The sequence below is a fragment of the Sciurus vulgaris genome (genome assembly GCF_902686455.1).
Source record: "Sciurus vulgaris genome assembly, chromosome: 8".
Taxonomy (NCBI): domain Eukaryota; kingdom Metazoa; phylum Chordata; class Mammalia; order Rodentia; family Sciuridae; genus Sciurus; species Sciurus vulgaris.
In genome coordinates this window covers 6,910,873-6,925,135 of record NC_136468.1, presented here as the reverse complement: position 1 = coordinate 6,925,135, position 14,263 = coordinate 6,910,873, and the positions used below count along the sequence as shown (strand labels likewise).

Genomic DNA, 14,263 nt, shown 5'->3' with positions numbered 1-14,263 from the left:
AAATAAAATAAATCCATCCTCTATTTTGCAATAGGACTGATTAACCTAACTTTGCCAACACAGTTCGCCAGCTTAAAACTCACTTCAAACTCCTTAAGGCAGTACACAACAGCTTCCACATCTTCCCTGTGCATCTCCCCAGCACCATTTCCTATCACTTTCTGTTTTACACACTACCTTCTACCTTCCTGGCTATAGTTTTTTGCACCCAATTGCTCTTTCTCATAATACCATTCTTCCCTTCCTGTTTTAGTTTGTTCTAGCAAACTAAACAGAATACCAGAGGCTAGGTGACTTAAACATCAGGCATTTATTTTCTCGTGGTTCAGGAGGCTGAAAGAAATCAGGTTGCCAGCACAGTTGGGTTCTGGCCCAGGCTGTCTTCCTGGCTTACAGATCACCTTCTCCCTGGGTCCAGACATGATGGAGAAAGAGCAAGCTCTCTGGTGTTGCTTCCCTTAAGTATTGGCATCAGATCTCCCATTTTGCTGTCCCTGTATTCTGCCCCCTCAACACACCATTTTAAAACCCAGATTGTTAGCCCATGAACATCCTAGTCAGTCATTGGTCCAGATGGGTAGCCTGGAATTTCTTAGTTCATCATTGTTCCAATTGTTATTATCCCAAAAAATTCCACTACTTAAGAATAACTCCACCACAATTCTCTCTCTCCCTTTCTCTCTCTCTCTCTCTCTCTCTCTCTCTCTCTCTCTCTCTCTCTCTCTCTCTCTCTCTCTTTCGCTGGGCATACCCTCTTCCTGTCAGTTTTCTGGAGTGGTTTTCTGGGTGCTTTCAATAAGGACACTAATCCCAGCATGAGGACCCCATCCTCATGATGACCTCTAAATCTAATTATCTCCCAAAGGCCTCATCTTCACATACTATCATATGACAATTGGAGATCTCCAACATGTATATCTGGAGGAGGGATATAATTCCTTCCATTGCACCTCCTTTACCTAACTCCTATCTCTTATTTTAATTCTGTCAGGCACCACTTCCCCAGGGAATCCTTGACCCTATCCCATATCCCCCTACACCTCACCCTAAGGTAAAAAAGTGTGCCCTTTCATGGTACTCGTCACTTATTTTGTAACTCTTGACTGAGTTCCTAGAAGTTAGGACTTTGTCTCACTCTACTGCGTACTCCCCAAAAGTAGCACAATGCCTGGCACATGGCAGACGGCCAATGATGCTTTTAAAAACATATGAAATTTGCCAGATTATATTGTTATATTGTGTGTATGTTCAAATGCGTAAAAAAAAAAAAAAAAAAGTATGTAACGAAAAGTATTGCCTCCTGATTCAATAAAACCTGGAATCTTCAAAGCTGACGTTGGCACAGTCCAATCAGGGCGCTCTGCCCTTACTGCTTGGTCCACACTCGGCCCCTGCGACGTTGCCTAGTAACCATCGTCCAGGGAGGCGAGAAAGGCCGAAAGGAGCGCTCGAAGTCCAATGAGGACCCTGCATTCCGAGAGCCAATCGCAGCTTCGACAGTCCGTCAGCCAGGCCGGACTACGCTTCCCGTGATGCCCCGCCGCCTTGCTGCCGTAAAGCTATTCGTTCGCACGACGCTGGTCCCAGCTCAGCGCCTCTCCGCGCTCCGCGCGCGCTACCGCCCCCCGACGTGCCCGCGCGAAGTTCGCGGCCGCGCTCCCTCCGCTCCAGGGCGCCCTCCCCCTCCGGCAGCCCGGGTCCCCAAGTGGGTCGCGGCGCTGCATCCTCAGGCCGGGCCGCGGGGGGAGGGGGCGGCCTGGAGGCAGCGGCGGGGTCAGCACGGGCCGCGCCGGCGGGGCCATGGAGCCCAGGGAGTCTGGGAAGGTAGGACTGGAAGGGCCCGGGGCGCCCACTCCCTTCCCGCGGACCCCTGCCTAGGCGCTGGCTGGGCGGGACGGTGCGGGAGAAGTGCCCGCAGACGAGCCAGCCCTGCAGGGCTCGCCCGCCCGCGCTTCCTCCGCACCTCGGCGGCCGCCTCTGGGATGGATGCTGCCCCTCGGGGTCTTGCATCTTCCCGCTCCGCTGCTCTCGGCTGTCCAGCCGCCCTCCGGCCAAGTGACCGCTCTGCTGACGCCGGGTTGGGGGACCGGCCAAGTGCAGCCATGGGAAAGTGCTACGTGTCTCCGCTCACCGTCGTTGCGGTCTTGAGGAGGCCCAGCTTGTTTTAAGGCTTTGGGGCTGGTTAAGACGCCAGTGGGAGCCAAAGGGTGGGGATCGAGAGGCAGGAGGAGAGCCCGGCCCTGCCTACATCCTGCTTCCCAAGAAAGAGCTGAAGAGGGAGGGCATCTGGCATGTTTCTTGCCCACTTCTCTTTCTAGGTTATCTACTTCGTGGAGCATCTGAGCTTTGCTTAGACGCATATGCCACAAACTTGCTTGAGGCTTTGGGCAAGAGGATCTTTGAGTTGGAAGAGGTGGGAGAAAGTCTTGGAAACAGTTAAGGATTGCTGGAGCTCCCAGGCAGTGTCATCCTCAGCGTCAGTAAAAGACCCCTGTGATTGTAGGCACATTGACTTGGAGACAGTGGCAGTCTATTAGGATTAAGATCTTTCTGGATGTTCTTTGCAGTCACTTCCTTTTTTGGAGCGGGGGAGCTCAGGCATGCTAGGCAAATGCTCTACCACTGAGGTTCATCCCCAGACCTTGCAGCCAGTTCTTGGGAATATTTTTTGTTTTGTTTTGTTTTGTTTTGGCACAGGGAATTCAGCAAACATTTTCAAGTGCTTACTTTGAGTCGCTTTCTTAAAAGGAAAAAAAAAAAAAGTGTCCGTTTAATAAACACTTATGCATTGAGCAAGATGCTTGAAGGAGCCCTCCTGCAGCACTCACCTCAGGAACTCAGACAAGCCTGGGAAGTTTGCCCACACACCCCAGAGAGAAGGAATAGGAGGATATTCAGGAAAAACTATCCCTGGAAAGATAGGAAGGCTTCTGACTTATAAAAACACTCCTTGCTTAAGCACCTCTTCCACAGGCTACAATGATGTATTTTTCACACCAAGCCACCTACAGAGTCTCCGGCCAAGACAATAAAACTCAATAGGACCTAAAGAAAGATTGAAAAGAACTATGCGCCAGCATTTTGTTAAGCTTACTGGGGAATATAAAAAAGTAAAAGGAAATGCCCTTACCCTTAGATAACACCCCCAGATTAGTTTAGATTGAAACTGAATTTGGATAAGGAGAGCAAATTTCCTGGAAAGAAGGGTTAAAAAAAAAAAAAAAAAAAAAAGTTGGCAAGCAGAACAAACCTGTAGTCCCTGCACTCAGGAAGCTCAGGCCGGAGTTAGAGACCAGGCTGAGTGACATAGTGAGACCACTGAGGCCCTGTCTGGAAAAGAAAAAAAAAAAAAAAAAAAGGAAAGAAAGAAAGAAAAAGAAAGGGTATTGAATTGGAATTAGTGAATTGAGGTTGATTTCTAAACCCTTCTGGTCAATGGTAGGCTTTCTTAGCCTTTAACAGAAAGAGAGGAACACATTTTGGGAAATGGAGTAGGAATTTGATGTCCTCTTGGAATCCAACCACTAATTTCACCCTTGATTCTAATTCCCTGCCCCCCGTCCTGAGAATTGATGATACCTAGGAGCTTCTGCATACTAGGCAAACGCTTTCCCAATAAGTTTTTTTATTTATTTTGAGGTAGGATCTCAGTAAGTTGCCCAGGCTGACCTTGAACTTGGGATCCTCCTGCCTCAGCCTTCAGAGTAGCTGGGATTACTGGTGTGACCACCATACCCATCTATTCTTAATTCTAATCTTTGATTGCAAGACATCTCAAAAAGATGCTTACCCTTCCTAAGTATGTTTGTTCTCTACCCTATGAAATAAGAATATTACCCACAAATGAAATAAATTGATTATAAAACCAACTGGCAATGTGAGATGTGCTGCAAATGAATGACAAGATGATGGCCTGCATAGACTGAATTTGGGAGGCTCAAAGCTGGTAGCCAGGAGTCCTCTTGAGGTGGTGGCTTGGTCTATTACTAGAATCTTCTGTAGGTGCTATTTTGTGACATCAATTAACTAAAAGCAGACTTGGGCAATTGGATGGCATGTGGGATATCTTACTGTTGTTGGTGGAATGATGGATAGAAGTCACCCAGCACTTTTGTCCCATTATCCTTATTTATTCTCTTCCCAGTCTTGCCACTAAACAGAATTCTCACATTTATTTATGTTTGTTGACTTTACTCTCTGCAGTATCCCCAAGTAGAACAGTAGACCAGTAATTTGGCATTTAATAGGTTCTTAGCAAGTATGTTTTTTTAAAAATGGTTCATAAAATAGCATTGTTATAGGAGCCCTTCTGATGCAAGGTGTGGAACACTGCAGTCCAGCGCCTCCTGGGAGGCCATGTTGGTGCTGCTGTCTGTGTAGGAGTCCGTACACATACTTCTTGCTTATGCATTTATTGCCTCAACATCTCTGATTTCTAGCCCCCTCTCTCTTTTCCACAGAAGTCATTGCTCCCTTCTCGTTTTTTGTTTTGTTTTGTTTTTGTTTTTGAACCAAGTTCACTCTTGTACCTATAGTGTAGTTGTCTGTCACTGCCTGACAGATTTTAATCTCTTTTCATATCTTTGGGTCACCACACAGCAAGCACATAGAAACACTTAAATAAGCCAGGCATGGGGCTGCACAACTGTAATCCCAGCAGGTTGGAGCCTGAGGCAGGAGGATTGGAAGTTCAAAGCCAGCTTCAGCAACTTGGTGAGATCCCGTTTCAAACTTTTAATAAATGAAAAGGGCTGGGGATGTAGCTCAGTAGTTAAGTGCCCCTGGGTTCAATTCGTGATACTAAAAAAAAAAAAAAACCTTAATAAATGTATGCTGACTGAAAAAATAATTAAATGCCTATAAAATTCTTTCTGCATAATGAGATAGCAGAGAGTGGGGTGCTGGTGAAGGAAGTTATAGAATAAGCCAGTCAGCATTGGTTTTCTGAGTGCCACACACTAGAAAGAGAAATAAAGCATTCCCAGCTCAGGGGAAGGAGCAATGGCTGGGACTAGGTGGTTTGGAAATCCTTCATGAAACATGGGTTGAATAGAACTTTGATGGGCAGGTTGGCCCTAAGTAGTGGAAGGAAGTGGCCAGTCATGGAATCTAAAGATGGGTGTGTGGAGAGGAAAGGTGCAAGGTCAGCCGAATGAGTGCAGTGGTACTCATCTGGCTGGAGGGAAGAACCGGTGGGGTGAGACAGCTGAAGTGAAGCAATGGTGAGATGTAGATTGATGCTCTTTGGTACCAAGCTGAGAAGTGAGAGCTTCATCCTATAGATGGTGGGAACCACTAAGAGAATTTCCAGAGCTACTTCTTATATTCTATAGATCAGGAATTCCTCTTATTTAAGCAGATTTGTTTTCTTTGCATTGCAGTCATCCAGAAGCAGAAGGCTCTTGCCATAATGTTGCTTAAAAGAGGGATGCCAGGTTTTAGTGGAATCACTCTCACTGGGACGACACCTCTGTCATCCAGTCAGTCCTAACCACACTCTGGTTGTACAGCCACGATGATGCACCTACTGGCCCTCATTATGCCCACCAGTTAGCCCTGGGGGAAAATGTGAATAGGGAGCCCTGCTTGTCCTTGGTCACAATTGTTTTAACCTGCCTCAGTAGGAGCTGGGAGGACTCTGGTCCTGGTGTGCAGCAGGCATCCTGGGATCTGCCTTCCACGCGATCTCAGGGTCCTCTCCTCTCCCTCCCTGCGGTGGACCTCCTCCAGCTGTCCTTGTGTTCAGTGGCCTGTTCCTGTGTGCCTCCTTGTGTGCAGCCCATTCTGCAGTAGCTTTTAGAAACCTAGTCATATTCTGCTTTGGAAGACTTTCTCTATACAATCGTTATTTAAAGCATACATTTTACAGTATAATTCCATTTCTGTTTTTAAACATGTATTCATAGACAAAATAATACCAAATGTTAACAGTGATTCTGTTTCAGTAATTGGAATGTGGGTGTTCTTAAAACATGTTTTTCTGCTTATTTTCTACATTTTCTTTAGTGAACATGTCTTGACTCCTAAGAAAAATGCTTAAATTTTTTAAAAATTTTATTAGTAATTGACTAGAATTACCCGTATAGTTTTTCTCAACAAGCATATTCCATGTGAGTTAAAATAGATATTTCACTTATTTTAAATGCCAACTGCCATTTCCCAAAATATTTTTCTCTGGGTTTCCTGTGCCTGAGCCTTTTAGGATTTAGTAGTAGGGCTGAGTTGTCTCAGCTTTGCCCTCCACCAAGTAAGGATTGCATTTTCTTGGATCTGCCCAGTTACTACTGTTTTGTCTGCTTTTCACTTTCTGAAATTGTGTTGCTCTTATGTCCATTGTGTTCCCCACCCCAGAACCTGTTTTTTGTTTTGCTTGAGATGGGAGTGTCCTTTTCAATACATAGGGAAGGAACAATCAGATGTGCTTGTTAAAGGGCCATCTTAATGTGGAATTCCCCTAACCCAGAGCTCCTCTGAGAGCCAGACAGATACCCGATCCAGCTCCATCTCAGCTCTGAAGCTTTGGCTGACTTGACCTTCAACTTCATTCAGACACAGTTCTTTCAACTACTCTAGAAATCTGATACATCTTCCCAAGTGTAAACTTACCACGTTCAAGATTTTATAAAAGAGTGTGCCATAAATTGTTGCTGAGCCCTTGTCAGACAGGTAATGGGGAGTGTGGGGAAGCGGGCAGGAGCTGTGTCATGAAATTCCTCGGTCAGCTTTCTTTATAGCTCTATTTCAGTTCAGTGAATGGCACTTTATAGAACAATGAGACTCATTTTCACTGTGATTTGCACCGAGGTGGTGAGAGAGATGGGGTATATAAATTGTGCCTCCCACCACCAACCCCAAACCTGGTAAATTCCCAGAGCAGGGGTACTTCAGGTGGTTGTGAACACTCTGTGGGAGGCAGATCTCAGGAAGAAGCTGGTACTTCACAGGTGTCATTTTTCCTTTCAGGCTCCTGTGACGTTTGATGACATCACAGTGTACTTGCTTCAGGAGGAATGGATGCTGTTGAGTCAGCAGCAGAAGGACTTCTATGGTTCTGACAAGCTGGTGGCACCACTGGGTATGGATTCCTACATGTCTCCACCACTGTCAGTGTAGATCAGTGTCCCCAACCAGGCCAGGACATATTGGAGGATTTTCTGGGGGCATTTTACTACTGAGCTACATCCCCAGCCCTTTTAATTTTTTATTTTAATTTGAGACAGGGTCTCCCCAAATTGCTGAGGGTCTTGCTAAGTTACTGCAGCTGGCCTCAAACTTTTAATCTTGCTGCCTTAGCCCCCCCTAGTCGATGGGATTACAAATGAGCCCCTTTTGTAGGCATTATTACATGACCCATCTGGCTCAGTCTCACACCTAACTTACTTGGCCGCAAACTACATACCACCCTTTCCCTTCTTCCCTTAAATTGAGGAGGAAAGGGAAATCTGGCTTGCCAGTCTTACCTTGAGGTCTACTTCCTGGATGCCCCAGAATAACCCCCCCATGTTAGGTAGAAAGCCTAGTCTGTGGATCTGTGAAGGCAATAAGGCCCTGTGGGTAGTAATCAGTGGTGGGAAGAGCAGCAGACCGTGTGAAATCTGGTCTCTCTCCCAGCTCTTCCACTGGATACTGGCATCCTTTTGCCTTTTTAAGCATTGATTTATTTCTTCTTAGGATTGACTAGAGATTTAATGAGATTAAACAGTTTAAAACTTTGTACAAATATAGGTATCTTTCATCTCTATTTTTTGAATGCTCTTTTCTCTGCTTCAGTAGGTAGACTTTCTGTACCAAGGAAAGAGGTAGTTGTACCTCAAACTGTGTATGCACGTATGTATTGTGTAGCTTGAGAATTCCTAATCCCAAAATCCAAAATGTGAAATGCCTCAAAGTCTGGAACTTTTTAAGAGTCATCTACACTCAAAAGATTTTGGATTTCATGCCAGGTGCAGTGGCACATTCCTATAATCCCAGTGATTTGGGAGGCTGAAGCCGAAGGATCACAAATTCAAGGCCAGCCTGAGCAACTTAACAAGACCCTGTCTCAAAATAAAAATTAAAATAAGAAAAGAACTAGGAATGTAGCTCAGTGGTAGAGCACCTCTAGGTTCAGTCCCCAGCACTGGAAAAAGAAAGAAAACGTTTTGGATTCCACTGCAGTTTGGATTTTGAATTTTCAGATTAGGGGTGTTCAACCAGTAAAGTGAAAACGTTCCAAAATCTGAAACACTTCAGACCCCAAGCTTTTCAGGTAAGGTGAGTCAACCTGTATTCCCTCTCTGCAGTTGGATGACTGTCTCCCATGCCTTTATCTTCTTCCAAAACATAAGAATGAAGACACGGCAAGAGCACACAGCTTCTGCTGGGGAGAGGTTGCATCTGGGCAGGTCTCTCTGTACCTGCTAAAGGCACAGGAAAACCATGGATTCTTCTAAGCCAGAAGTTGCATAGTAGCAGCTCAGATTGGACTCAGATCATACTTGTTTTGTTTGCTTTGCTTTTTTATTTTTTATTTCTTGCTTTTACTGCTTTTGTCTTAAAACTATTTAAGTAAGTTACTAATACTTAGCCATTGAGAATTATTATTATATTTTTTTTTAGAAAAGCCAGCATAAAGCACTTTTATTGCAGTAGTAAAACTTGAAACTTATATGTGGTGCGGGGGAAGCAGGGGACAAAGCAACAATTTCTCTCACCAAATCACACACAGGATAGCAAAGGGTAAGAAGGGGCTGAGGGACAAAAAGCCAGGAAACTCCAAGATCAGCAGAGAGCCAAGCATCAAATACAGGTGATGCTGAAGCTACAACAACCAACAGCATTTTCTGAGAGAACACTCAAGGATGTGTCATGGTAGCCCGGCTTTCGCTGGGTGTTGAAGTCTACAAACACCTTCAATTTAAACTTTCAATTAAAGTTCTTAAAATTTACGAAGTGGAACTTGAATAGCTTTGATATTACAAAAGTTCTGAAAATCCATGAGAAAAACCACAAGATGGAAGAAAGAAAGGAAGGAAATTAAGGGGGGAAAAAAAATCCAAAACCAAAACCAGCCAGGTCACAAAGGCGGCTTCAGAGGTCCCTGCTGGCCCAGCAACAAACACCTATAGTGTCCAACATCACAGTGAAAGAGATCTGCTTTCAAAAGGCAGAGAAAGGTTCAGGTGAGGGTGGTCCGGGCTAGTAGAGGCAAAGGCTCTCCCCCTCCCCGCTTCAGTTTTGGGTGGGCTTTTAATTTAACCCAAGGACATTTCTCATATTGGAGAATAATTCAGCCCTCAACAGCATCTCAAATCTGCTATGGCTTTGCAGCACAGCAACAAGAAAGTTCAATACATAATAGATAAAAATTCTATCTAAAAAATAAATAAATAAATAAAGATTCTTGCAAAGCCCACCCCCCAACACCAATTCTTGTTCTAAAGTTAATCCATCACTAGTGCTGTTAATACCTGTCAAGATTCTTGAATGGAAACCTAGATCCAAGACTGAAACAATCTTCACCCCAAAATGAAAACAAAACCACCAACTTGAGGTTTATGGCATACAGTTTAGGCAACACACATACCAGGAGAAAGGGGACAAGGAGTGGAGGAGTCAGAAGCAAAGCCGAGTGACAGAGCACATCCGGTTGGGCAGATGCTTGTGCAGGGTGCGGTGGACCCAGGAGACGACACGCATGGACTCTCACGCGTCTGGGTAGGTGCTTGTGCAGGGTGCAGCGGACCCAGGGAACACCACGCGTGGACTCTGCACGCGTCTGGAGGCACCGGCTCCCTCCGCGGCAGATCCAAGAACGGCTGAGGAGGTGCCTCTCCCGTTGTTCCAGTTTTAGAAGCTCCATGTGGAAGACAGGAGTAGCGTGTAGTGGGATGACGCCGGAGCCCAGGGGCACCATCGGCTGGTCTGGGAGACGGTCAGTGTGGCTCTCTGCCCACCCTGGCCCGGGCCACCCCTTCTTCCCAGCCTCAGGTCACCTCCAGCTCACCCAGCCTAAACACGAAGGGCCTGTTTCTGTCCTGAGAAGAATCAAATTTCTTTCCATCTTCAAGCATCCCAGTGTAGTGCACCACACAGGTCTGGCCACACTTCGGGAAGGTCGGCCCTTCTCCTGGGGAGATGGTCTCCACCTCCACTCCCATGGCAGTGGTGGCAGATGCTGGGCGGAGCATTGCGACTGGCGGCAAAGGACCTGGCAGCAGTTCCGCGCTCGGGAATTTTCATATCCTAATAGGGACGCCTGACTTCTCTTAATGAATGGGACCTGTAGCGGTTCTGAGCCTGCATTCCATGCGGTAGCCCTGCAGAGTTGAGTAACCACTGCCCGCTTCTGCAAGGTCACGTCCTCTAGGCTGCCACAACCCCCAGGCCCAGTCAGGTTTCCTCGGTTGGAGTACCAGGCTCCTCTCACCACTGGGGTCTGAGAGCCTCCCCTGGACCATCACATGTCACAGCCTTAGCCCTTCCTTGCTTTTGCCTGCACGCCCCGTTCTCTCAGGCTCTCTCAGATAGCAGAGTTTCCAGACCACTGTGCTAAACCACCCACTCCTACTTTCCTGGTCTAAAACGCCAAGAGAACACAACATGTGTTATAACACCAAGGAGTGTCCCCAAACAGAGCCCTCCTTAGTGTTGTGACCTAGAGCCACATCCTCACAGTGCTCTTCTCTCTTCCCAACTCAGGTCCGACCATTGCCAGCCCTGAGCTGTTCAATAATTTGGGGCAAGTGTCCAAGCCATGGCCAGGCCATATCCAGGGCCAGAGGAGTCTCCTGGACCATCACCCCCGTGAGTGGCCTGTGCCCAGAGGCAGTCCTCACTGGAGGGAATAGAGAGGGAGCACCAGGACCAGTCTCCTCAGGACGCAAGTGCTGTTCTTCCCTAGTTGTCACCTTGTCTGAATATGCTCACCTCTCCAGTTCTTCTCTGCCCTCTTAGCTCCCTATCTTTGATTTCTACCCTGAAGTATATGTTTATTTATGTTTTAAGTTCCCAGAAGGTGTGGCTCTCTCATTCCCAGGGCCCAGAACAATGCCTAGCACACAGTGCATACACCACAGGTAATCACCAAATGAGGGAAGAGTGAAGGAATAAAGGAACAGCCATCTGCTAAGTCCTAGAGATTTCTCTTTTCTTTCCTCTTTGATAAGCTTCTCAGCAGTTGGCTTAGCTAGAGACAGGCCAGATGGCATCTTGTTATGCAAGATGAGAGTTAACCCAGCCCCTCCTATGGAGAAGGAGGTGGGGAATAAGAGCCTACGTGAGTTGAATTACAGAAGTTTGCTCTGGCTGTGGTTTCTCTCGGGTGGGCGAGAAGCAGCACTAGACTGCTTCGTGACCCTGTAAAGAATCAGAAGCCAGGTGTGGTGACGGCCACCCGTAATCCCGGCTGTTCCTGTCTACTTGGGAGGCTGAGGCAGGAGGATTGCAAGTTCAAGACTAGCCTGGGCAACTGTCTCAAAATAAAATAAAAACATCTGGGGCTATACTCAGTGGTAGAGCTCTGCTGAGCTCTGTCCCAAGTATCACCAAAAAAAAAAAAAAAAAAAAAAAAAGAATCACAGAGACTCATTCATTTTGTTTGATTTCATGTTTAGAGCCTGCTGACTGTTAACACCTTTGAGCTCTTGGGGTCAGCTACTATTTTATAGACAGGTCCATTAGGTTGGAGCAAAAAAATGCTTTGTTCTTGACCACTGGCCATCTAAACTTATTTTGATGCAAAAGAATGGGCTTAGGGTGTTAGAGTTGTCTAAGGTGCATTTCATGGAAGGAGTAAAAAAAGAAACTTCTAGTTCAGCTCGAAGAAGAAAAATCCTCATGAGATTATGAGAGTTTTCACCTCTTTGAAGAGAGGAAGTTGAGTTTTGCTTGAGCCCTGGATCAGCATTACCAGGTAGAAGGGCAGTAGTCCCCTTATCCATGGTGTCAGTCCCCGCCATTTCAGATACTGCAGCCAGCCATGGTCAGTATAAAGCAGTGAAGTACTCTGAAGGAGAGAGAGACACATTCACATAACTTTTATTATATTAACATTGTTCTACTTTATTATTGTTTTCAGTCTCTTATTGTGCCTAGTTTGTAAATTAAACTTTATCCCATGCATGTATAGATAGGAAAAAAACATAGAATATATAGTTTGGTCTCCATGGGTCAGGCATCCATGGGGGCCTTGGAATGTACTCACTGCAGACAACAGAGACTACTGTGCTCAGAGATGGATCATGGCTTAGGGAACACTATCTGGGAACAAAATTGTGTCCAGGAGATAAGTAGCTCTCTTGTCCTAAAGGTACTAGATAGTGATGCCTCTGTGTTAGGCCTACCACAGTAGGAGGTTCTTGGAGAGCAAGGAGTCATGTTACATGGCTTTAATGATTGAGTTTAACCCTGTGTTGTCTTACATCCATGTTCTTATCCATAAGTTCTGAGACCTGGGGGTGTGGCTTAGTGATAGAGCACATACTTCACTGTGCCCAGGCCTCTGGGTTTGATCCCCAGTACCAAAAAAAATAAGTAAATAAGTAAGTTCTGAACCCCTGAAGACTACACTGCTATCTTAGCTTGTATTGATCAAAGTGCAAAGATCTCCCTTTGGCCAGGTGTATGTGTCCTTTAAACTTTTTAGAGGGGGGTTCACTTAAAACCTGCCTCTGATTTTCTCCTGGATTGGGCAAGGAGGACCTCTCTTGCCTAGTAGTAGTCCAGAGAACTGTAAGTAGAGAATTCAAGTATAGGAGACTTCCTAGAAGAGCACAGGCTGTGTCACTTTGGACTGTGCACATGCTTTCCACCTTTTGTAGCAGATCCACTATAAGTTGTGGTGGCTCTGATCAGAATTTCAAAGCCAATTTCTTTTGTCTCTTTAAAGGAAAAGATCAGATGGGCTACATGGGAGAAACAGATGTGCAGGGTGCCACCAGGGAGGATGGACTATACCGGCCACCTCAGAAGAAAGCCTGCCTTGGCCACTGCCATGTGGAGAGCGGCACCATTGAGGGAGACTGGACAGGGAGAAGCAAGAAGCCTGTGAAGCCCCGATCTATCCAGAAGTCGTGGTTTGCACAGTTTCCATGGTTGATCATGAACGAGGAACAGACAGCTCTGTTTTGCTGTGCCTGCAGAGAATACCCATCTGTCAGGGACAAACGGTCAAGATTAATAGAAGGTTACACAGGACCATTCAAGGTGGAAACTCTCAAGTACCATGCCAAGAGCAAAGCCCATATGTTCTGTGTCAATGCCCTGGCCACCAGAGACCCCATCTGGGCAGCCCGTTTCCAGAGCATCAGAGATAGTTCTTCAGATGTCCTGGCCAGCTCTGAGCACCTCTTCACTACAGATTATCCCATGTTCTACCCCCCGGGGCCTCTGGGAGACTTTGATAGTATGGCCAACCTCCTGCCAAGCTCAAGAGCTGAACTAGAGGACCCTGGAGGGAGCACAGCAAACCCCGCATTGTATCTAGACTACATTTCAGATTTGAGACAAAAAGAAATCACCAGTGGCATCCACAGCTCCTCAGACATTGACATCTTATGTAACAACGCTATTGAATTCTGCAGTCAGGTAATACATTCATAATGATCATTTGTCTTATAAAGAGAAGGGTTCCACATTGAATACAACACGTATCACATGAAAATGAAAAAAGACTAGTAGCAATACTTAGTGCTAACATCACACTTTAGCATGAGCTCACATAGTGTATCTGGTCTTGTTTTAAGTGCTTTACAGACAAACAGTCTATTATTATTAGCTCCTTTCTGCAGATACATAACTAGTGGACAGAACATGTAACTTCTGATATAAGGAACAATAATCTTTATCCAGAATCCACAACAACGACAAAAGTCAAGAAATAATTCACAATCACACAATGACCCTAGAGCTCTTAAATAATCAGTGTTTTTAAAATTTCAACTCCAACCTGGGAGTGATATAGCACTTTTAAACTCTGCAGAGTTTTTTCAAAGGTGCTGTGTGATAGAGTGTGTCTAATGTTGTTACAGGACAGTAGAGCTGGCATAGGTAACTCGCCGTGTCAGGTGAGCCTCAGGAGGAGGTCTTGTAAATGCTGGACTCTGCCCAGAGCCCTGACCACCAGCTCCTGCTTACTTCTGCTTCCTGCAGTGCTCCTTGGGTCCCAAACGACTCTAGCACTCACCTTGTTTATTTCGAATTATATAATTTTCTGGAAAGTGGGTCTCTAAGGAAGCCATGTTCATTGGAATTTTCCCCATTTCTCAACTGTTGCACATACGTA

General features: G+C 45.9%; 1 protein-coding gene across 5 annotated transcripts in view; it reads left to right on the top strand.

The window, feature by feature from the left end:
• The first annotated feature begins 300 nt into the window (after positions 1 to 300).
• ZNF862 (zinc finger protein 862) overlaps positions 301 to 14,263 on the top strand; it is a 28,817-nt gene continuing 14,854 nt past the window's right edge. For 3 of the 5 annotated variants that reach the window (XM_079149271.1, XM_079149272.1, XM_079149275.1), the window contains exons 1-4: positions 301 to 1,824; positions 6,964 to 7,075; positions 10,681 to 10,785; positions 12,869 to 13,566. In XM_079149271.1, the coding sequence (XP_079005397.1) occupies positions 1,801 to 1,824; positions 6,964 to 7,075; positions 10,681 to 10,785; positions 12,869 to 13,566 (939 nt within the window). In that variant the 5' untranslated portion in view covers positions 301 to 1,800. Of the gene's footprint in view, positions 1,825 to 6,963; positions 7,076 to 7,134; positions 9,914 to 10,680; positions 10,786 to 12,868; positions 13,567 to 14,263 lie in introns of those variants that run through there. The other 2 variants (XM_079149273.1, XM_079149274.1) reach the window with 2 other exon arrangements.